The 14592-nt window shown below is 43.0% G+C and overlaps 1 protein-coding gene and 1 non-coding gene across 3 annotated transcripts in view; one reads left to right on the top strand and one right to left on the bottom strand.

Annotated features, from left to right (window-relative positions):
- POLG (DNA polymerase gamma, catalytic subunit) overlaps positions 1-10692 on the bottom strand; it is a 29992-nt gene extending 19300 nt beyond the window's left edge. The window contains exons 1-9 of one of the 2 annotated variants that reach the window (XM_026681853.2): positions 10467-10692; positions 8343-8994; positions 7085-7271; positions 5036-5203; positions 3871-4017; positions 3624-3703; positions 2645-2827; positions 2214-2365; positions 418-538 (exon numbers count right to left, since the gene is read on the bottom strand). In XM_026681853.2, coding sequence (XP_026537638.1) covers positions 418-538; positions 2214-2365; positions 2645-2827; positions 3624-3703; positions 3871-4017; positions 5036-5203; positions 7085-7271; positions 8343-8938 — 1634 coding nt within the window. In that variant the 5' untranslated portion in view covers positions 8939-8994; positions 10467-10692. The remainder of the gene's footprint in view (positions 1-417; positions 539-2213; positions 2366-2644; positions 2828-3623; positions 3704-3870; positions 4018-5035; positions 5204-7084; positions 7272-8342; positions 8995-10466) is intronic. The other variant, XM_087972756.1, reaches the window with a different exon arrangement.
- Positions 10693-10997: 305 nt separating this feature from the next.
- On the top strand, positions 10998-11070 carry TRNAR-UCG (transfer RNA arginine (anticodon UCG)). The gene has a single exon. It is a non-coding gene; the product is annotated as a tRNA-Arg (tRNA).
- The last annotated feature ends 3522 nt before the right edge of the window (positions 11071-14592 follow it).

The raw sequence follows: 14592 nt of genomic DNA, 5'->3' as shown, positions 1-14592 counted from the left end.
TTTGTTTTATTCTTCATGACCCCATGGGCCACAGTGCACCAGGCCCCCTGTCCTCCATTGTCTCCCAGTTTGTTCAAATTCATGTTCATTGCGTCGATGATACCATCTAACCATCTCCTCCTCTACAAGTCTCCTTCTCCTTTTGCCTTCCATCTTCCCCAACATTGGGGTCTTTTCCAAGGAATCCTCTCTTCTCATTAAGTGGCCAAAGTATTTGAGCTTCAACTTCAGTTATCCGTCCTTCCAAAGAACAGATGTACACCATTGCCATGAAATCTAGGCAAAGAAAGACCCAGCTGTGCTGGTTGGGCTTTAAAGGAGGAGAAATCCATCATAGCTGGAAAGAAACAGATTTTGGAGAACTGTTTCAAGAGAACTCCTTATTTATCTACATGAAACCTTTCTTTAGAAACTTACTCTGGGTGGCCAGGGAGATGCTGAATTCTCTTTGGCTGCAAAACCACCGTCTCCTTTAGACTCTGAAGTACCTGCTGTCTGCCATTTTGGCTTTGCTCTTCTTCTGTTGGGGGACCAGGATCTATTTTCAAAAAATAACAATACAACATACACATACACACACACACAAAATACAAGCAGCATGCAAACCATCTTGACTGTACCTTATCTGATCTCAAGGAGCCTCAGAACCTATCTTGCCCCAATAACCCCACGTCTTGCAAAGTTATAGCCTGATGTAATAGCAAATGAATTGAAAAGAGAGAAGACAATCAAGGAAATTGAGGCTGGATAGAGCCATTGAGATTCTCAAGAAAGAGGTGAGAAGTTTACAAAATGCAATGTATGAATGGATGCAAGCACAATCAAAGAAAGATAGGGAAATATGGTTAATACTGTTGGTATAGGCTAGGTTTAGCTAGATTTTTATTCTCTTATTTTCTCCCTTTCATTTTCGTTTTGCTAACTATGACTTATTTTGCTTATATTACATTAATGTGCAAGTATGCACGTGTGTCCTTTGTAGCTCTCATTCAGAAAACTAATTTCAAAGACTCCCTCAATGTTCAATGAAAATTATAATATAGTTAAGATGACACTGGTTCACACATGATGCTAAACCACAGTTTGTTAAACTGTAAACTCCAGAATCACCCTACTTATGATGGGTGGTGCACTGCATTATGCCTTAACTGAGGTGTTGCAACCACAATGGTTGGCCTACAGGAGTGCAGTATGCCAAAGCAAAACAAATGCACAATTTCAGCTTAATACCATGTGTGCAGGGGTGGGATTAAAATTTCTTAATAACTGGTTCTGTCGGTGTGGTCTAATTTGTGGGTGTGACTTGGTGGTCATGTGACTGGGTGGGCATGGCTTGTATGTAAATATTATAAATATTTATGTAAGTATTGATTTTTTTTATAAAAAAAGAGCAACTTTTACCCCAAAGCAGGCAAAGCAGGCAGGCAGATTGAGTTGCTCACAGAATCAAAGATTAAGTTATAGATCTATCTATCTGCAATTGGCTACCTGAGTCTGCACTGAAAAGCTTCAGTCTTAAGGAAAGTTCAGCTCTGCTTTTAGATTAGTTAGAAAGCAAGAAATCCAAGGATTTCCTGCTTTCTAGCTAATCTAAATCTCCTGGCAGAGCAGAACAGCTAATAATTGGAGGGGGGAAAAAATAGCAACTTACCAAACCAGGCAAGTTGGATGGCTCCCATGCCAGATAAGGAATGAGTGGGTGGGGAGGGGTGGGGCCAGCCAGTGGAGCGATTTGACAATTCTCTAGATTCTCTGAACTGGGGACAATCGTGTGTGCAGCGTTTGCAAGAAATCATCAGCTGTGCTGCCTGGACAGCTGACAAGCATTGCGCTCTGGTGCTCAGCGTTTAAACATCCTCTTGTTTCCTGCTTTTTCAACCTCAGCTGTGTCGCACAAAGCAGCTGAGGAGAGAAAAGCAGGGAATAAAGGACAGCCTAGAGCCCGGGCAGGTGGGTGGGCCAAACACCGAACCAGTTCAGTGTCAGCTGTTCTTTGCAGCCACAGGTTCTATAGAACCGGGCCGAACCAGTGGCATCCCACCCCTGCATGTGTGATCCCAGCCAGTGACTGCAATGTACCTAAAGGTGATCAGAAAGACAACTCTGGACCACAAGGCCTATGACTTTGAGCTGGCCATGAAGAGAGATCAAACACCCAATTATACCAATGTAAGAAAATCTGCTGTTAAGCTCATCACTAAATAATCATTTACCTTCCTGCCACTCTGGTGGAGATGCTTTCCCCACTACTTTGGGTGACTCTTCATTGGCGCCTTCCTTTTTCTTCCTAGTTGGTTTCGTTTTCTTTTGCTTAAAGTTTTGGAGGTCCCATTTCAGATCCCACATCCAGGGGTCATCTTTGTACCTATTGAGATACAACAGGCCAACCCCAAGGAGGGATCATTTCAACAGCCACTCCTCATCTAAAACAGACTTTCCCATCCAAAGGCATCACCTGACCATCTGAGATTCTGCAGGCTACAACCAAACACGGAGTCAACCAAACAGTCAATTTCTTCCTCCATTCATCTTCTCTCATTATCACCCTACTGCTGCTTGACCGAGATCCCAAATGCAAGACCCGTGTGCTCAGCAAACAGTGTCGTTCTGATTTAAAACCTACTATGCCATGACTGACCGGTACCTCTCCTCGTGAAGCAGTTGACAAGCATCGTCTGCCAAGTTCATCAAAGACTTCTTCATCTCTTTTTGCAGCTCCTCATAAGTGACCTGAGCTTCATCCAGGTACTTCACCCAGTTCTGATTAACAGGCAGGTAAGAAACCCCCATTTCTAGCATACCTGCGAAAGTTACGGGATGTGGACACCTAATGGGGAATAAGAGAAAGGAACATGCTAACCCCAAAATATTAAATCCAAATTCTGGCAGATGATGGACAATGTTGCCTATAGAGAGAAAGTATCTGATAATGAAGGAGAATTTTTAACAATCTGTCAAAATCAATGGACAAAATCCAGAATGGTCCTCTTGGTTTTTTTTGGGGGGGTCTCCCCTGGGGTCCCGCCCGGGTGCGGGAAAAAAAACCTTTACGGGGCCATGATACTAAAAGCCGCAATAGAATGGTCCTCTATAGAATAAATCTAGCTTCAAAGGCTGGTTAAACCCCATACTGCCCTTCACTGGGGCACCCAATATCTTTTCCCCATAGGAAAAAAATCATTGCTATTTGTTTCTTTGGGGCATAATCAAGTACTTTAAGATTAAGGATTATTATTTCAGCAAGGTTATATTTCTAAAACCAGTGGTAAATAATAAAAGAGAGTAACTGTATTTCAGGGTTGAACTGTGGGGTCCTTACTGCTCTTTGAGCTTGGTAACATTTGATTTACCAACTAGGTAACATCTTCATTGCCAGTGAGTTATTCTCCTTCAATCCCATTCCCTTCTAGCACTGAAGATGTTGTCTAATTGGGTAATGAAATGTCTGCAACCAAACTCAGAGAGCACCGCGGACTCCACAAATTAAACTCTGCTCACATCTTGCTCCTAATTTTTTTTACAAAGTCCTAAACAACTATATACAAAATCAACCAAGACTGGCAGCTAATCCAGAACACTGGATTCTCATGTTCAATACATTTTTTACTCAATGAATAATTCACCTTTTCAAAAAAAGAGGAAGCTGCTCATGGAATATTTCATAAGTAGCCTGAACATCAAGGGCACAGTAATTCATCAGCTCCTTTGAAAAAAGAGAGACGTAAGGAATGGACAGTTATTAAAAAGTAGACCATAAGCCATTTGCTAGTTTATTATTGCTTCCTGATTATTTAATGCAGATACTTTCTTGGGTCCTACCAGCTAAGACTCTGTTCTCAGAAAGAGAGATTTCCAAGATTTTCTTCCCACCTGGAAGTTATTCCTAATATCATTCATGCTGCCCTTGATGAAGAGCTCGCGGGCTTCTTTCTTCAACGGCTGGCCTCCAACATAGAGAGAATGTACATCAGCCAGATTGTTGATACTGCTGATATTCACCCAGTTCCAGGAGCCAATCTGCAATGGAAGATCAGCAAAAGAAAAATAAGGAACTACAGATTCAAAACCACGTGGAGAGAAACTAGACATGTTGGAAGTTGAGCAGTGTGTTAATATAATAAACAATAAAGACAAAACCATCTATTCCAATCAATATGGCTCGTTTCTCCGCCATAGTTTGAACCCTCAGAGTTAAATAACCAGATTATCTCCTTTGCAATCTCTCTTCATTGGATGACCAAGCCTCTCTGGCTTAATCCATAAAGGCAGTAAATAAGGATGGAAGAAAACAGAGAATATCGTTGTCTGTCCTTCAACAGATGGGAAGTCCCATTTGTGAATGCCACTCTCCTGTTTAAAATAAATCTTGCAGAAATAAAACAGAGTGCAGAGAAGAGCAACCAAGATTACATGAGGTACTAATACCACTCTATAAAGCCTTAGTAAGACCACACCTGGAATACTGCATCTAGTTTTGGTCACCACGCTATAAAAAAAAATGTTGAGACTCTAGAAAGAATGCAGAGAAGAGCAACCAGGATGACTAGGGGGCTGGAGGTTAAAACACACGATGAACAGTTGCAGGAACTGGGCTTCGTTAGTCTAGTGAAGAGAAGGATCAAGGAATACATGATAGTGGTCTTCCAATATTTGAGGGGCTGCCACAGGGAGGAAGGGGTCAATCTATTTTCTAAAGCGCCTGTAGGCCAGAAAAGGAATAATGGATGGAAACTGAACAAAGAGAGATTTAACCTGGAAATAAGGAGAAACTTTCTGACAGTGAGAACTATCAACCAATGGAACAGAATTTGCTTTCGGAAGTTGTGGCAGCTTCATCACTGGAGGCTTTTAAGAAGAGACTGGACTGCCATTTGTCAGAAATGGGGTAGAGTCTCCTGCTTGGGTGGGGGGTTGGACTAGATGACCTACAAGGTTCCTTCCAACTCTGCTAATTTGTTTTGTGGCAACTATTTTCTGCTCTTTTAAAGATAGACTTGAAAAGAGGTAAGGAGACCACGACCACACCCACACTCACCATGGGCCCACTGCTTTTGCTGCGTGTCTTCTTGATGTGTTGCTGGACCTGTTGAAGTCCTCTCCCCTTGCCCTGCTTGGCCGCCTTCCAAAGGCTGCGCTGGAAACCGGTCAGTCCCGAGATAGCCATGTGCATGCTCATTGTGTCCAGGAATCGCGTTTGGGATCCCTAAGAGGTTGGAACGATTCAAAAGGAGCATCCCTCCGATGCTGCCTTACAACCCAACGTGGATGGGAACATCAGACAAACGATGTGGCCAGCTTTATCTTACTCAGCAACTGGCATTGTACACTGTGGTTCCTTAATGTTGGTAGGTGCTTCCAATACAACTCTAGATAGATAGATAGATAGATAGATAGATAGATAGATAGATAGATAGATAGATAGATAGATAGATAGATAGATAGAGATGATATAGATATAGAGATGATATAGATATAGATATAGATTAGATATATAGATATATAGATATAGATATAGATATAGATATAGATATAGATATAGATATAGATATAGATATAGATATAGATATAGATATAGAAAAGTGAAATACCACTCACGCATCATCACAAAATCTCCAGAACCATAAAATCTACAAACTTGAAATTTGGCACATATGTTCCTCTTGGTTTCTAGGTGCTCACTAAGAAAGGATTTTTCGAAATGACCATCAGATCATTAGTATTTCGTATACTATTATTATTAACATGCTCTGATGCTAAGGAGTTCTATTTCCCCATACCACCTGAAAAGACATCTGTTCCAAATGCAAAACATAAGCAGAGGAGAGGAATTTCAGTTCCAGTTTTAGTTTCACAGCAGCAACCAGCTTTAGTACAGAACAGTTGAGCTAAGCCACGCCCAGGCTCCTTGCTGTCTCCTTCTTGCTCAGTTTCCAAACAGCCCTCAACTCTTTCACACACTTACAGGATGCTAGCCAGATGAATACCGATGGATGCTGGTAGTCAGAGGCAGGATTCCCCCCCTTATTTTCCTCCCCCAAAACTAAGCCCGACCACATAGTTTCGTAGCGAAGCACGAGTATTGAGGTAGTATAGTAGTATTCTGCAACAACCAGGTTCAAAGAAACGTACACCATCAACCCCTTAAACATTTGCTGGATTGCATTGATCCACTTAACAACTGAAGTGATTCACTTAATAACAGAGGCAAGAAAGATTGTAAAATGAAGCAAAACGCCTTTTAACCACCTTGCTTAGCAACAGAAATGTTTGGCCTCAATGTGATCGTAGGACGAGAACTACATGTCAGGGTTCCAAGTAATTCACCCATAACAAGCAGAACTCTGAGGCAGGTAGATTCCTCAAAGCAGAGTTTTATTGGATATATCATATTGCCACAGGATGGAAAAAACCGACTCTGAATGTTCCCATGGTTTTCAACTAATTAAAAGTTTTCCTCCCTCCCCAAACCATCAGTCACGTGGTCCAATCAGGGTGCTGTTCGGTTGCCTGGTAACTTCACTCCTCTCACCAACCACCTGTGGGAATGTCTTTGGTTCCAGAGGTGGTATTCAGCAGGTTCTGACCAGTTCTGGAGAACCCGTAGCGGAAATTTTCAGTAGTTCAGAGAACCGGAAAATCCCACCTCTGACTGGAGATTTTACAGTATCCTTCCCCTGCCACGCCCACCAAGCCAAGCTCACAGAACCAATAGTAAAAAAAAATTGAATCCCACCACTGCTTGGCTCCCAGGAGAAAGTATTTTGTTTTGGCTACAGACCCCAGCTCTCTCTATCCCCCCTTCCCCACCCCTCAACTCCTGTGTGGCAACACTGAAGCCTTAAAATGGTGATCAGGTCAGCTTCAGGGTTGACACTACCGGGAGAAAATACCCCAGGAATCTCCTGGTAGTCTCCCAAGTTAAGTATAGGAGCAATCAGACCTGACCCCCACTTTAATTTTTCAAGATTGGTGAAGTTCAAACCCACCCACCCCCCGGCCACAAACCTTTTCTCCTTCAAGCCACCCTGTGGACTGGGTCAGAGGAGAAGAAAACGAGCTGAAGAAATGGAGAGGGATGTCTTACCTGGATCAGGTACTGTTCCTTAATGTGAGCCCGGTCAAAGGAGACGTTGTGGCCCACCACCAGCCTCTCCTGCCCATCCTGCCTTTTGAGGCTGCTGCTGTTTTCCAGGGGGATGAGATCGGACAGGCCCAGCTGGTTAGACCAGCTATAGCGTTGTTCCACCAAACGTTTGCTGCACCACGAATACCTGGGAAGCAGAGTAGAATCACGTTTACCCTATTTTTCATTTTGGTTTAGCAACTCTGCTAAGCCAAGCTCTGCTTATCACTCTGCTGAACACCTAATTGTCACAGTGCTGTCGAATGTCTACGTGTATTTGCCCACGTCGTATGGCTGTAGTATTATTAATTCTTATTATCTTTCCTACTCCCCACTTATTGGTATCATTGTGATGATAATTATCATTGTTCTGTAGTGTTGCATATATACTGAGAGCTTCTGCACCAAATTCTTTGTGTGTCTAATCACACTTGGCCAAACACAAGTATTCAACTGTGGAACCTGCCAAGGTTAGTGCAAAAATTACTGTATATTGGTGCACATCAGAGGTGGTATTCAGCAGGTTCTGACCAGTTCTGGAGAACCGGTAGCGGAACTTTTGAGTAGTTCAGAGAACCGGCAAATACCACCTCTGACAGGCCCCACCCCCATTTCTTCTCCACCTCCTGAGTCCCAGCTGACTGGCTGGGCCTTCTTTGGTTGCCCTGCACAGGAGAATGGAGCTGGAAATCAGGTTAGTGGGGTGGGGAGGGAATGGAGATTTTACAGTATCCTTCCCCTGCCACGCCCACCAAGCCACACCCACACAATTGGTAGTAAAAAAAATTGAATCCCACCACTGTTGCACATCTAGCCACTGTGGCTTATCTCATAAACTCTTGGTTTCTTTCTGTATTGAAAAGATTCCCAGAGCAGAGTTGGTGCAAAGAAACAACAGAATCCAAAAAAATGAAGGGGAAAAGATTGTCTAGGAACTAAAGGCTGTGATTTTTTTTTCTTTTCTCAAAGATGGTAATCTTATGGTCCTTTTTGTCCAGATGCTTTTAAAGCTGGACTGGAAAAAAAATCAGCAAGTGAAACTTGATCCCCAAGAAATCAGCAAGTGAAACTATGGGAAAAAGTTGAATTGGTAGAACCAGGAGAGCCAATTCACTGTTCAACATTTAATAGGAAGTAAAAGAAAATCTGTTGTAAGTCGAGGATGACCTACACCTAAGAACTTGATTCTAATCCCAGAAATGGCTCTACTTCTCCTTACCAAGCATTGGGCGACAGAGCCACCGCAAGGGTGGGACAATGCCCTTCTTCCATGCACACCTCCACATCAAAGACCAACGCTCGTTCATCGGGGAAGTCCACCTTTTCCCTCTCCCCGTCGGAACCGTACTGGGTCCATCCTACTTCCCAAGCCCATTCCGTGGGCCTTGGCGGCATCTCGTGCTCGATAAGCTCCTTGGCCGCCTCCAGATAGGGGAGGCTCTGTGTCTGAGCCAAGAGGCGGAAGTGTTCATCTACATTAGCGCCATACATCCGGGGAAGCTGCAATGCCACATCAGGAAGGGTGGAAGTTTCTTTGCCCCACAAGTCATGTTTCTGCAAGTGTTCTATGCTCTTCTGGATGTCCTTCTCCGAATAACGAACTTGAGCACCCCGAAAAATCTGCTCGTGAAGACCCTTCGACAGCATCTGGATGCCAAGGGGATTCATGCGCTGCTCCTCTTGGAGAGGAGCACCAGTAACCGGAGCCGTCTTCTCCTGAAGCAGGAGACCTGCCGAGGAACTGGAGGAGCACACTCGGGTTCTGCCCAGGAAGGACGGGCTTGCCAGCGATGTCCTCCATGCCAGCCGTTTCATCGTCACCACCAGCAAGCAGTATGGAAAACAAGCCTGGCTTCCTGGCCAGCTCGGATCTGTCCGGAAATAGCATGCACCAGAATTAAGGCCCATGTCAATATTTCCCATCCCAGCATCCCAGATTCTTGTAACCCTGCCTTGCCAGGAGACCATAAACCGCCATTCGCCTCTATTTTGCAAACCATGATTTCTTGCCACGACTTGCTGAGAATAGAATAGAATAGAATAGAATAGATTAGATATTGGAATAAAGAATAGAGTAGAGTAGAACAGGAATGAAGTAGAGTGGAGGAGGAAGAGGAAGAAGAGGAATAGAATAGAATAGAATAGAATAGAATAGAATAGAATAGAATAGAATAGAATCGAACAGAACAGAACAGAATACTTTATTGGACAAGTGTGTGGACACACAAGGAATTTGTCTTGGTGCAAAAGCTCTCAAGTGTACATAAAGAAAAAATAAAAATACATTTATCAAAGATCATAAGATACAACACTTACTGATAGTCATAGGTTACTAATAAACAATCAAATCATACTAGGAAACAGTCAGTAAAAATCATTAGGATACAAGCAACAAGGTTAGAGTCATAGAGTCATACGTGGGAGGAGATGGGTGAGAGGAAGGATGGGAGGATTAATAGTAATACTAATACAGACTTAGTGAACAGTTTGGCAGTGTTGAGGGAATTATTTGTTTAGCAGAGTGATGGCATTTGGGAAAAACACTGTCCTTGTGTCTAGTTTGCTCTATAGCATCATTTTGAGGGTAGGAGTTTAAACAGTTTATGTCCAGCTGATTCATATTTATTCAACACACTGCACTGATGATGTTACCTAGTTGGGTTATGAAATGTCTGCAAGGAAACAATACATTAAGGACCTGGCATTTCAACCCTGAGCTGCAAATATTCTACTGGTGGCACTGCTTTGTTAGCCAAGCCCATGTTCCTTTCTCTTAGCCTTCTAAAAAAAAATGTTCCTCTGTAAAATTACAAACATCATTATGTCCGCCAGCAAAATCAGGTTATCCATACCTCCCGAAAGGATATTCCTTCCCAGCTATCAATATCACCTTCCTGTCCTTTAAATTATGATTTATTAAATGCCTTTGTTTTCTCGCGTGCTTTTCAAAACGTTTAAAATTCAGCCAGCTAAAACCCCAACGAACCCATTTACGCAAAGGGCCATGTTTGCTTAATTGCTAATCGTGGTTCTGTAGTCTAAGCTAGCAAGTACCAAGCAAACTCGGTTTAAGACCGAACGACACGTGCAACTTCAGGGGGAAAAATGGGTTCATGCAGAATAAGGGTTAAGCGGTGGGTTGCATGCAAGACGCGGGTTAAGCAAGTCGTGGGAATGAATGCATTCTCTCGCACTCACTCACACGCCCCCTTCTTTCATCGCACGCCATCCAAAAAGGGGTTATTTAACGCCGTCTCCCCCCCCCCCCCCCAAAAAAAATTTGGCTATTCCTTGCACCCCTTCCCCCCACAAACAAACAAAAAAGAAATAGATGCCTGCTTACCCCCTAACCCGAAAGAAATCTGCCTTCCTCCTTTTCCCAAGAAAGAAGATGCAGGAAGAGAAGAAGCTGCACCCCCTCGTGGTCCTGCACCCTTTGAAGGCTGCAAAAAAAAAAAAAAAAACAGCCTCCCCCACCTCTCAAAAAAACCTTCCAAGTTTGCTCCCCGCTTCCTTGCACCCTCTTACAAAAACTCAATGCCAGATCAGCAGCGCTTCCGTTCCAACTCATAGAGTCTCTTCCAACTCAAGACGGGGGGGGATCGAGGATGAAAGGGAAACCAACATCTCCTTCTCTCACGTCCCGAAAGCTTCCCAGAAAGAGAGAGTGCCCTTAAATAGGATGTATTAAATTAAAAAAAACGAAGTTGAGAATATATATATATATCGCGGAGGAGTAGTTTGTCTCGTTTCTCTTTCTTTGCAAACCTCACCTGCATCTGAGGGGGAAATGGTAGCTTCCTAAATCGCCACGGCTGCAACTGAGTCCTTGCTGCGACTTCTATAGGGATCGCGAAGACTCTTTCACTGTAGTGGCCGCGTGGCCTAATGGATAAGGCGTCTGACTTCGGATCAGAAGATTGCAGGTTCGAGTCCTGCCGCGGTCGGAAAACAAAGGAAATTGAGCTTTGTTATTAAGAATATGAGGCATATTTTTATTAAAGTTTCCTCGTTTTAATGGTGGAGTATGTTCGTTTCAGTTTCGAAGAAACCGTTCTGTCTTTTTTCATTCTATCTGTACGCTGTTCGTTAAGTGAGGGGTCCTTGGTGCTCTCTGAGCTTGGGTTTTTTTTTCTTGCAGAAGTTTCATTACCCAAACTAGGTAACATCCTGAGGGTTAGAATACAGAGCAAACCCCACTCCCTTCTACGGGTAACATTGATGATGTTACTTAGTTGGGTAATGAAACGTCTGCAAGAAAAAAAACAACCCAAGCTCAGAGAGCTCCAAGGACTCATTATTTCAACCCTGAGCTACAAATATTCCCTTTTATGGATACTTTAATTTAGCCTTTACTCACACAACAATGCTCCCAAATGTTGCTAAGCCCCCAAAGGCGATTCCTTTGCACACATAATCCGACATATTTCAAAGGCAGAAATCTGCTGATTAACAGCCTCCCGAACCCCAGCTAGCAAATGCTTTCTACAAACTGTATCGTGATTTGCCATTATTTATTTATTATTTATTTATTTTTATTTTATTTGTTTGTCAAACATGTACAAGATAACAAGTATAAGTGTGAACATAAACAAGAACAAAGGGAGTAAATACAGATAAATGGGGACAGTAAGACAGGGACAGTAGGCACGCTTATGCTCAGCCCCTTTAAGGATCTCTTAGGAATGGGGTGAGTCCATCGTAGACAGTTTGAGATTGAAGCTGCGAGGGGTTGAGGCTGTAACAATGGACTTGGCTAGGGCAGTGATCCCCAACCTTTTTTATGCCGCGGCCCGGTATCCCCAACCTTTTTATGGCGTGGCCGGTCCGGTTAGCTGGCGCCGCCATCTTTTTTGATGAAAAAGTGCTTCCGGTGACCTCACGGAAGCACTTTTCATCAAAAAGATGGCGGCGCTCTGCTGGTGAGCTTTTCCAGGTAGAAATGGCTTTCTACCCGGAAAAGCTCACGAGCGCTAGCCGCCATCTTTTTTGATGAAAAAGTGCTTCCGGTGAGCTTTCTACCCGAAAAGCTCACCGGAAGCACTTTTTCATCAAAAAATGATGAGCGGCCAGCAAACCAGCGACCCGGTAGGACTTGTTCCACGGACGGTGCCGGTCCGCGGACCGGTGGTTGGGGACCCCTGGGCTAGGGCATTCCAGGCATTGACTACTCTGTTGCAGAAGTTGTATTTTCTGCAATCGAGTTTGGAGTGGTTTACCTTGAGTTTGCATCAGTTGTGTGCCCCTGTATTATTGTGATGGAAGCTGAAGAAGTCGTTGACACGCAAGATGTTATAGCAGACAATTTTGTGTACTATGCTCAGATATAGGACCGCAGGCGGCGCAGTTCTAGATTGTCCAGGCCCAAAATTTCAAGTCTGGAGTTCATAGGGAGTAGAGGAGTGGCATATTTTTCTTGATGGTCTGGTTCACAATGCAGGTTAAAGTAATAAGCAGGGAGCCCTCAATTCCAAGGGGGCCTATTGTGTGAATCGTTACCAACCGAGTAATAAAGGAGAGCTGAATTTGTAGAAATTCCACAGGACAGAATCCCCGGAGGATATTCTTCCAAATCTTATGGATCAATCCATACACAGGATGCTTGATCATTAAGTGAAATTGTTTCTTTAATGACAGGAAAACTGGTGCTTGGGAAGGCAAATATTTTTGAACCCAAATGCAAAAACGGACATCAGGATGAGATTCCTTCCCAAATCTTGTCCTGGTGTCCGTTGTTGCATTTGGGTTCCAAAAATATTTGCCTCCCCGGGCACCAGTTTTCTTCCCCTGTCACCAAAAAGGCACAATTTTTAAAAACACCAAGCAATTCCATTCTTAAGCATGGAATTCCAACCCGAATCTCGTCCTGGTGTCCATTTTTGCATTTGGGTTCAAAAAATATCTGCCTCCCTGGGCAAAAATGGACACCAGGACGAGATTCAGGGTAGAATTCCATGCTTAAAAATGGGGTTGCTTGTTGTTTTTAAAAATTGAGCCTTTTTAGTGCCGGGGAAGAAAATGCGGTCAGGTTAGCAGGTTGTGTGATTCCAACTATTCCATGGTTTTTGACTTAGTGCAATGTGTGAATCCTGAGAAAAAGGAAACCAGGGAGAAAGGTACACTACTTTTTTTGTTGTTGTTGTTGTTGCTAGGAATACTTGCAAAAGGATTGTTGTTAGTTGCAATGTCGTGTCCAACCCATTGCGACCCCATGGACAGCATTTCTCCAGGCCTTCCTGTCCTCTACCATCCCCTGGAGTCCATTTAAGCTCAGCCGACTGCTTCAGGGACTCCATGCACCACCTCATTCTGCCTTCCCCTTCTTCTTCTTTTGCCATCAGTCTTTCCCAGCATTAGGCTCTTCTCCAGCGAGTCCTTTCTTCTCTTCAGATGGCCAAAGTCTTTGAATTTCACCTCTAGGATCTGGCCTTCTAAAGAGCAGTCAGGGTTCATCTCCTCTAAGACTGACTGGTTTGATCACCTTGCATCCAAGGGACTTGCAGGAGTCTTCTCCAGCACCAGAGTTCAAAGGCCTCCATTCTTTGGTGCTCAGCCTTCCTTATGCAAAGAGATACACTTTTTAAAAAATAAAACAGTCATAATTTCAGCCTAGATTGTTAGGTATCCCCAGGATCAGTTTGTGACTGGAGTGGAGGATCAGACTGGGTTCTTAAAGCGATCGATTTAACAACTCGGCTCTTTTCAAACTGATTTTAAAGATGTTGTTTAGATGTATAGGTTTAAAAAAAACCACCTTGAAATGAATGAGGAGGTAGGATCTTGGTATGCCCAGCAGGTGGCAGCATTGACTCAAAATTAAATGCTGGTGTATTAATCAGCTTTTTCCTACAATATTACACCAATAGATGGATTTGAAATCACATTTTGGAAATTGAACATAGAAATAGATAGATAGATGATAGATAGATAGATAGATAGATAGATAGATAGATAGATAGATAGATAGATAGAGACAGACAGACAGACAGACAGACAGTCAGACATATAGTAAGAGATTGATAGATAGATAGAAGATAGAAAGAAAGAGAGAGAGAAGATAGATAGTCGTTAGAGATAGATAGATAGAAGCTAGAGAGAGAGAGAGAAGATAGATAGATAGATACAGATAGATAGATAGATAGATAGATAGATAGATAGATAGATAGTAGTAAGAGATAGATAGAGAGAAGAGAGAGAGAAAGAGAAAAAGAAGATAGAAAGAGAGAGAGAAGATAGATAGATAGTAGTTAGAGATAGATAGATAGAAGCTAGAGAGAGAGAAGGAGAGAGAGAGAGATAGATAGATAGATAGATGATAGATAGATAGATAGATAGATAGATAGATAGACAGACAGATAGTAAGAGATAGATAGATAGATAGATAGATAGATAGATAGATAGATAGATAGATAGATAGATAGATAGCTAGCTAGCTAGATAGATAGATAGATAGATAGATAGATAGATAG

Source organism: Notechis scutatus, chromosome 11 (genome assembly GCF_049901735.1).
Source record: "Notechis scutatus isolate UNSWTSFEM ecotype Mainland chromosome 11, rNotScu1.2, whole genome shotgun sequence".
NCBI lineage: Eukaryota > Metazoa > Chordata > Lepidosauria > Squamata > Elapidae > Notechis > Notechis scutatus.
Note: the sequence above shows the minus strand (reverse complement) of the source record. Positions and strands in the feature narration are given on the sequence as shown.